The 9647-nt window shown below is 37.8% G+C and overlaps 1 protein-coding gene across 1 annotated transcript in view; it reads right to left on the reverse strand.

The window, feature by feature from the left end:
* LOC113225389 (TBC1 domain family member 10B) overlaps window positions 1–8923 on the reverse strand; it is a 36235-nt gene extending 27312 nt beyond the window's left edge. Inside the window, exon 1 of the mRNA XM_026457687.1 lies at window positions 8456–8923. Coding sequence (XP_026313472.1) covers window positions 8456–8592 — 137 coding nt within the window. The 5' untranslated portion in view covers window positions 8593–8923. The remainder of the gene's footprint in view (window positions 1–8455) is intronic.
* Between the last annotated feature and the right edge of the window lie 724 nt (window positions 8924–9647).

The raw sequence follows: 9647 nt of genomic DNA on the forward strand, positions 1-9647 counted from the left end.
TAAATATAGTGTTAGTGCATGAATAATATTTACAGTTTAATATGATTTACATGTATGAATTTTTTAAAAATGTGATACATTTTTGGTGAGATGATAGGGCCAAAAGGCATTTAAAGGAAGTAGGACGAGGGATAGACACCGTAATTTAGGGCAGTCAAAAAATATATGGTCCACGTTTCCTTCATCTAGACCGCATTCACACAATGAGTTATCTTTTATCCTAAGTATAGCCAAATGAATAGGAGTACATGCGTGACATTGTAAAGATCTGAGGGGCACTAACACTGCGCCCGTCACCCTGAGACATAAGTTGACATAAGTCCCATGTAGGTCAATGGTCCCATGTGCCTGTAATTTCACCAGCACCTCTACCCTTCGAACCGCACTAATGCTGACATTACTGCTTGGCGGCTGAAATAGGTAAGGTGGCACTACTGCCCTGGACGAACTCTTTCACATGGAGCTACACTGCTACTAAAAGAACGTATATAGTATACTATACGTGTTTTTATTTAGTTCAGTTTATATAAAAAAACATAATTGGTATTTAACATACATATTTAACATATTTAATACAGCGGCTTTCTAGTAATTTTTTTTTCTATCGTAAAAACTTTTAGGAGTCGTGTTTTCACACCGTGTAGTAATCAGTGTATATATTTTACTACATTTTTTTTTTAAATTGATTGATCCAACGCCTTCACTGTAATGCGGAATTAACCAAAGCCATTTGAGGTTCTATACACTCTTAACAATGAAAATGAAACTTAATAAGATAATAATCTCAGTACAGAGTACCAAAAAAACCGACCTATGTCGAAGGTGAATAATAAGTTTCAATAAAACCCAAAAGGTAATGGCTATGCCTACCATTACCTATTACACCGAAATAATAACTCGATTTCGAACTCTGACGCAATCGGGTTTAGGGTTTATAATAGAAATAGAATCACTAGTAGGCGGTAGTTATTTACCAATATATTTGTAAACTTCGCTAATTAAACAAGTGAAACTGCGATTTGCGTGGATTTGCGTGTTCGATTGAGCGTGGATGTATATTAGAAATTAATTTTAACTCTAATTGTACAGATTATAATAGTCTATTGTAAATTACTAAATATTAACCGTAATTGTAGTGTATTTGTATTATTTATTGTTACATGTACATAGTCAGGTGTTACAAAACGTTACATTACGTTTATATAGTAGAGTGGAGTACATGACCCACATGGAGTACATGAATAGGGTACCGCAAGTCAAGATATTGAATACAATATAAGAAAATACAATGAAACAAAAAATAAATAAACATTTTAGAATAGGAATTGAGAGGCGTAAACAAAAAATGTAAAAATTTAAAATTGATGGTTCGGATGGTCGGTTAAAAGGTGAATCCCATAATAAAGAACCCAGAAACACAATAGCATTTATAGTAAACACTCCCCCAACATTGTTATGACGTTTTCTACACGTGCGCTTATTACATTGGCCGCCCACATCAGATATATTATTCAATATAATATCTGAATAATTTATCTATCAACGCCCCCGGTGTCAGTTACGTTAACGTAGGACCATCACTGTGATCCTCATATTTATTTAGACTTGGGATGTGTTTTCAATTTTACCCTTTTTCGGGATACCTCACTCATTTTTATTTATGTATTATTATTTATATTCTATTTCGAGGTTATAAAGATGTAATTATTTCCTGAATTTACCATGACAACAAGAAACAGTGCTACCATAGTACTACAAAAAGATTTATCGTAAAAACAAAATATATTTTTTAATATAATATCAAGTCCCGGGACGAACAAGTCCTGCGCCTAATGGTAAGCTACATGCCTGTCCGTAACAGTTGCAGTGCCACTCAGAGCTTTAAATCGCAAAAATGTTAGGTGCACTGCCACTGCGCCCGTCACCCCGAGATATAAGTTGACAAGTCCCATGTGCCTGTAATTTCACCAGCACCATTACCCTTCAAAACCGGAACACGCTAATGCTGACATTACTGCTTGGTGGCAGAAATAAGTAAGGTGGCAGTACTTCCCTGGACGAACTCTTTCACAAGGAGCTCTACTACTTCTAAAAATTAAATCTACCAAAAATCCCAGAATAATTAATGCTACAGCGTTCTTCGTTTCTTATTTTACTCTGTCCGGGATCGGTCCTCGAATCAAACACAGACTATAGCATGTACAGTTTTGAATATAATCTGAAAATTAAATATAGAGTCCTATGATGCTTCTCTCAGTCATTTCTCAGCTAACACATTTGTGGACAATATCAGTCTTCACAATGTCAGTATAAGCCCAGATTACTTTTTTTAACCTTTATTTATTTAGAGGCTTTGATCGTTATTGAACATGTCAGCCCCATTAGAAAAACGGTACATCAAGAAAACACTTAATAAAATCCAGACAGATAAATCAAAATACTACCTAACACTAACTAAACAAGTATACGAAATCAACGCGGCGCTACAAACAGATTGAAACTACCCAACATTAAATATACGGAAACCAGCCTGTATAAATAACCGCGCCCTGAAAGGTTACGTCCGAACACACTCCATGAGCAAATGATGTACTCAGCAATCCCACACACTTCGCAATTCCGTGAGTTCAGCCTCCGCATCAAATATAAAAAATTGTTTAATGGAACGTGTCCGGATCGAAACCTATGCGCATAATTTGACCCCTGCTTAACTTAACATGGTCAAACCAAGGGACACGAAGAGGCTCACTCTGCATGGTCTCAAGACCATCTGGGCTGGTACAAACCAGCCCAGATTACTTAAGAGTGGTATAAGCAAAAGTACATGTCAAAACTGCTACTATATCAAACATACCACTGTGAACAACACAATGGGCTTGTTAATAACCAGAGAAATCACATTAATTAATTACACCTAATTAACCAGTCTGGTTGTCAGTTAATAGAACATTCTGCTTCTGTTATGTGCAATCTTAATTACCATATATCCTGTATTTAAAAATTTTTAAACGAATTCTTTTTTGCAATATTTAAACATGAAATACATAGAGAGAGCGCGCGTGTCAAGTTGGGATCGCAGCGGATCTAATTCCGTGTATTTATATGGACAACAACACACCGAGTGCGGGCTCACCAGCTTATAGCCATCTATGAGAAAACTGGTTCAATTCCAGTTCATACGAAAAAGGCCGTTAAAACCAAACATAAAGATCTTGAGGCAAGCACATAGAGAAATATGTAAGTTCTGCTGACTCGTTCCGTAGCTCTGTTGGGAGAGCTATAGCCCGCGTTAGGCAAAGATGTCGCTGGTTCAAGCTCAGCCGGATCGCAGGATTTTGTCTTTGAATTTGTTCCATCTTCGTATCAACTACAATTACAGTTCTCAATTCGACTGTATTTTTTTAACCGACTTCAAAAAAAGGAGGAGGTTCTCAATTCGACTGTATATTTCTTGTATGTATGTTACGCGATAACTCCGCCTTTTGTAAACCGATTTTGATGATTCTTTTTTTTGAAAGAGGGTACCTCAGAAGTGGTCCCATTTAAATTTGAAGAAAATATTCGACCTCTAAGGGTGGTAAACTAGGGGATGAATGATTTTTGAGGTCGGTTTTTTAGTACTCTGTACTGATTTGGATATATGTTACGCGATTATTCCGGACGATTACGCGATTAATTTGAGAACGGATTTTATTCACAACACCCGAATCGAACGTCAAACTGTCGTATTCGAAACCGAACCGAAATGACGTCACTCCCGTACGATTACTCGAACTTCTCAACCGGCTAAGGGCGTATTTATTCGACACGAATTTCATCGCGCTCACCCCGCGCGGTCGCCGAGCGATAGACGACCGCGCGGTAGATTTCTTTAGAAGAATTTAAATGTTATTGCCTAGTAAATAGAATTCAGATTCGTCATTAATGTACTAATAATAATAATGTAATATCCAATCCAATAATTCTTTTAAAATTTCGAGATGTTCTGAATCGGGGTCCTGAGCTAAAAAATGTCTGACGTAGCTTTTATCATCAATACAGACATTAATTAAGATCACTTTACATTTTTGCCACAAAAGTATGTGAAAGCATGTGGTAATGCAATTTTACTGCATATTCATCTAATGGAACACCTTTCACTATTCTCAAAGCAATTTGTATATTTTTGGGTCAGTCTCTTCTTCCAACTGTACCAATTTGCACTCAACAATGTTTTAGCGTATTGTACAAGATGTCATATTTCAATAACAATATTTATAATTTCAATGCTTGAAGATTGTGCCTTGCCAGTATTCAGTATCACATACCTATCAAAGGAAGAGCAACTGCCTGCGTTGGATAAAGAGGTGCAAAAGGACTTGGCCTTGGATACACAGCTAGACAACCACAAATTATACTCAAAATCACGAGAGAAATAAATGCAAGCCATACAAATATATCTCCCGGCCTGTGAAACAAGGGAACTCAGGCGTAGCCGTCCAGCATGGTAACCACTCGGCCACAGGGGCAGTTAAAGACTATAGTCTCTATAAGAGGATGAGTAATTAATTTTATTTGTTATGTTCTTATGCTCCATTCTGTTACAAGCTATAGCAGAATAACAGCAAGCGACGTGTATTTGTACAGTCCTCAGATGCTGAGTCATAGACCATTTTGAAGTACTTCATAACATTCATTACTCTATATTACAATACTTATAATAATAATATAATAATAAAAATCTTTATTTCAGACCATAAGTCCATAAGTGTTAGTATCATATAAAAAGAAAATCTTAAGCACTATTGTTAGCAAAAAATAAAAATGTACAAATAAAATAACAAACTAAACTAAAAAACCTCCAACGTTAGACATGTAGTGACGACCACCGGGCGACCATTGGTCCGTCCCAGTGGTCGGCGAACGCGGACAGGATGGTGTTGGGGCTGGCACGGATGCGGGCTTCGAGGGAGGCGCACCTCTTCCTCATGACAGCCGCAAAGCCGTCCGTCCGCGCCTCGGCAAACATGCCGGACGCGCTGCACCTCCGCGGCAGCCCCAACAACACCCGGAACGCGTTGTTATACTGTACGCGGAGTACGTCGTACGCCTTCTGCGTATAGTTCACCCAAAGGGCGCACGAGTAAAAGGAGACGCAAAACGCTTTGAAGAGCGTTATTTTTACGTCTCTCGTACACCGCGCGAACCTGCGGGCCAACATATTGCATCGGACTGCCAACGATCTCCGCTCCCGCTCGATGTCTTCGTTGTCACAGAGGTTTTCGGTGACCCAGTGACCCAAGTACTTAAATTTAGTGACTGTCTTCAAAGGAGCGCCAGAGAGAGTGAGTGGTGGTACATTATAAGTTTTCGTACCAGCCTTAAAAACCATCAGCTCACTTTTACTAACATTGTACTTGGTCCATGGACCACCGCATACCGTTCACAAATCTGCAAAAGACGCTTGAGAGCACCGATCGAGGGGCTCAACAAGACCATATCGTCTGCGTAGCTGATGTTATTCACGCAAATGCCATCAACGTGACACCCAATTTTAGTTTTGTTGAGCTCCTCGATCAGCTCATTCATATAAAAGTTGAAGAGCCGAGGTGAGGTTAACCCCCCCTGCCTCACTCCGCACTCCAACCCGTACTCGCCTGAAAACGAACCGGACCATCTCACACTGTTTTTCTGGTGGCTGTACCAAAACCTTAAGAGGGATGTGATCTCATAAGGCATGGTCGACTGTTGTTCGATCTTATCCCACAGCACGTCATAAGATACTAGATCGAACGCTCTGGACAAGTCGAGGTAGCACGCGAAAACCGGTGTTCTTCCAGCTGTATAATACTGGACAGTGCGCTTCAGGCACATGATGGCACTCTCCGTAGACAATCCAGACCTGAAGCCAAACTGCGCGTCATTCAAACGGAGGTGCCCCTTCAAATAACCATCCAGCACACTGTCCAGCACCTTGGCTACAATGGTAGCTAATGAAATCGGCCTATAGTTGGACAGCTCAGAAAAATCACCGGTCTTATTCTTCACAATTGGGACCACAACAGTACGCATGAGATCGTCCGGTAAGTAACAGTGGCCCATACACAGGGTGTAAAACATTGAAAGAACCCTGGGCAAGTGAACACCTGCATGCAGCAGATGTTCAATGCTGAGACCATCGTGCCCCGGTGACTTACCCCTAACCATGGTTTTTATTATAGAAGCCACCTGTTTTGCAGTTATAGTTAAGGTAGTCTCAGATATGGCCCCAGCATTAAACACGAGACGAGACTTCTTACTTATACTTATAATATAAGACTTATACTTTTGTATAATTTACTAGTTACAATACATTTCGTGAGTTTGACCCTGATATTTGGATTGTCACGTAAAACGATGGACCCATATCCACACAAAACTTGACTTAGTAACAATACCTCTTGTGAACGTAAAGGCAAACGTGGTATAGTGCATCAGGCTGGCGTCCGCCATGCAACATCTTGGTGCTTATTTTGCATGTGGAAAAGGAAAATATAATGACGAAACATTCACAACTTTTAGAAAATGTGTGCAGCCCCAACCTTTATTGAGCTAGTGTGGCTGAACCTGCATGGCCTAAACTCTATTTCTAGAGGAGTCATATAATAAAGGGTTGAAAATGGTGATGAGTTCTCTCCTTAGATGAGTCCTTCATTTTTAAAGATGTTGTATTATGTCTGATTTTATTTTTTATTTTTCTCAAGTACTTGTAAATTTAGCACTATAAAATATTCTAAAAATATCCTATTGTGACTTAAAATTTAGTTCTTAAGTAAATAGAGCTGAAAAAAAGAACCTAACATAGAGGGAAAAATACAATAATTATATGATTACAACATGTTTTGTAACATTTATTATTAATGTAAATTCTCTGAGTATATGTATACAATAATATACAATACACAAATAAATGCTTGTGGTAATGAAATAAAACTGAGAAATAAATAACATTTGTGTATAAATATGTAAAAGCATTTTTTAGTTTTTTATCAATTTGTCAATGCTGAATCAGTTTAAATTAGTTGGCTAAAACTTTATATTATGCTTTATTAAAAATTATATGTATAGCAACAAGGATATAAAAACATATTTTTGAGGCAAAGAGACATAAATTATGTGTTTTACATCCTTATTAACATGGATTTTTATTTAATATTTTATTTGTGATCAGCTCCCAAGCTATAAGCGAACATACCTTCCAACTACAATACATGACCTCGCTTAAGCCGCTTCACCGTAGTTAATGGATCCAAAATTTCCAAGATGAGTGGGTTCAGATAACAGGATAAATGTTCAGTTTTATTTATTTTATCAAGTGAAGGGACGAACAAGTTGTGCACCTGATGGTAAGCTACACACCTATCCATAACAGTTACAGTGCACTCAGAGCTTTAAATTTCAAAGATCTGAGGGGCCATATTACTGCGCCCATTCACCCTGAGACATAAGTTGACAAGTCCCATGTGCCTGTAATTTCACCAGGACCATTACACTTCCAAACTGGGACACAGTAATGCTGACATTACTGCTTGGCGGCCGAAATACCTAAGGTGGCAGTACAACCTTAGACAAACTCTTTAACAAAGAGCCCTACTGCTACTAAAAGTTTGGGTGTTTTATGTCGATCCATCTCTATAGCTACTGATGGCACTTCTTAGTGGTTATGGGTCTCGTCATTCCGAATGAATCAAGGGGCAGTGACTTCATTAGAACAGGTTGAAACTTTTTAAAATTGAATTAAAGCCAATTCCACATCAAGTAGACCAATGGAACCAAAAGAAACATTTCAAGTTCTTAAGTTTCAAGATTACTAAGTTAAATACTGTCAAGAAAAAATTGTAAAGATAAGAAGATGTATGATGTTGATGTTGTGTTGAATAAAAAAATTTTGAATAAAATGTGCTTTACGCATAACTAATTCAAAATGTTTATGGTACATAAAGCAGAGTTTTCATTATACAAGAATGCTTCAACTGAGTACACTCGAATATAAGCTTGGACACTACTTGTAGCATGTGAACAAGTAATCCGAGCGCACTTGGACATCGGAATCCAATCAACATGCTACAGGTAACGTACGAGATCCGAGCATACACATATAATGAACACCTGGCTTAAATAGGAATTGGAATAATAGAAATAGTAAACAAATTTACGTTTTCAAGTATAAATTTATTTTACCTATGGAATAAATTATTTTTTGACTAGGCCTGAGTGAAAAATAGAAAAATCTATTCCAATTACTTAGTTCAAAACTAGAATATGAAATTGAAAATCCAAGATCATGAAATAGATTTTTTTTTAATTTAGTTCCGATTTTTCTCATCAGCTCATGTATAATAAACAAATCGTCGTCATCTTTTCAGTCTCAGTCATTAGCAAATAAAATTTAAATTGCTGGTGTTGATTTAACAGTACAAAAGATTTTTTTACATACGGTTCAGGACTGTACTGAGCGCCTCCGAAAAAGCCATGCCTGTCCGGTTGAGTGGTCACAGATGAACATATGGAGGTGGTATCAGCCTGTTCACTACGATCGCCACTTGCACTTTTTACGCTCTTTTGTAAAGACATTTTTACTAAATCACTCACTATGGACAGTTCAATAACATCACTGTGTACTACGAAACCTCATCAGGTGCCTCAACTAGTGAGTGGGCGAACGAATTAACTACAAAACATGTAACTGTTCCGGATATTCACTTGCTCACGCCCGAACACCATACAGTCAACAGTCCAACACATCATCGAAGAACCACACTATTAACATTTTACGATACCTTTTACAATGATATACCAGAAAATAAACTAGTCGCGCAATCGAATAAGATAAAATATGACTACAATTTTGCTCTCGAAATCAATAAAAACACTAAAATGTTTTGTAACACTATGTAACCGTGTGGGTGTGCGATTGCTAGAAAAATGGTGCCATAGACTATGCAAGTGACATAAGGTCATATCACATACGCGACAGACAGACGACGAAAATTGATTGCTTGATCGACTTTTTAGTCGACATAAATGTTTTTGTGCTAACTTTTGCTTTGCATGAGTTTGAATCTTCTGAGGAACTCGGCGTCAGAATGCTATTATATTTGTCTATACCATATCGGTCCGTTCCATAAGCTTGATGTTCCGCCGTTTATAGGTCCACCCATTTTGATTTAAGCTTTTAAAATTTCGCATCAGTATTGACACTTTAGAGGACTCTCGCAAGTAGCAATTACATTATGCTTAAGAGATAGATCATAAGTTATGGTCTACCTTATGTTCTCGAACGATAGATATTTATTAGTGCACCCGAATGCACCTTATTGTTTAAAACATCCTTTTTCACAAGATAATATCATAGAATAAGAACAAGTATGCTAAATCCATAATTATAAACGTAATCACGCCGTATGTGTACGCATACATTCGTATTTTCTAAGAGTGCATTTGCATTATGCTCAATTTGTCGACGGAACGGAATGGAAAAACAATAATAAATAAATAAATAACGCACACACTCAACATAGCCCCGCACTAGGGAAACCCTGAGTCGCGGGTGCCATGGACACACACATACACAACACAATCAAAATTCGAAATAATCACAGACATACATAGAAAGTGTGTCAGCAAGA

The sequence above is a fragment of the Hyposmocoma kahamanoa genome, unplaced genomic scaffold (assembly GCF_003589595.1).
Source record: "Hyposmocoma kahamanoa isolate Upper Pololo Valley unplaced genomic scaffold, ASM358959v1 160, whole genome shotgun sequence".
In the NCBI taxonomy this organism is placed as follows: domain Eukaryota; kingdom Metazoa; phylum Arthropoda; class Insecta; order Lepidoptera; family Cosmopterigidae; genus Hyposmocoma; species Hyposmocoma kahamanoa.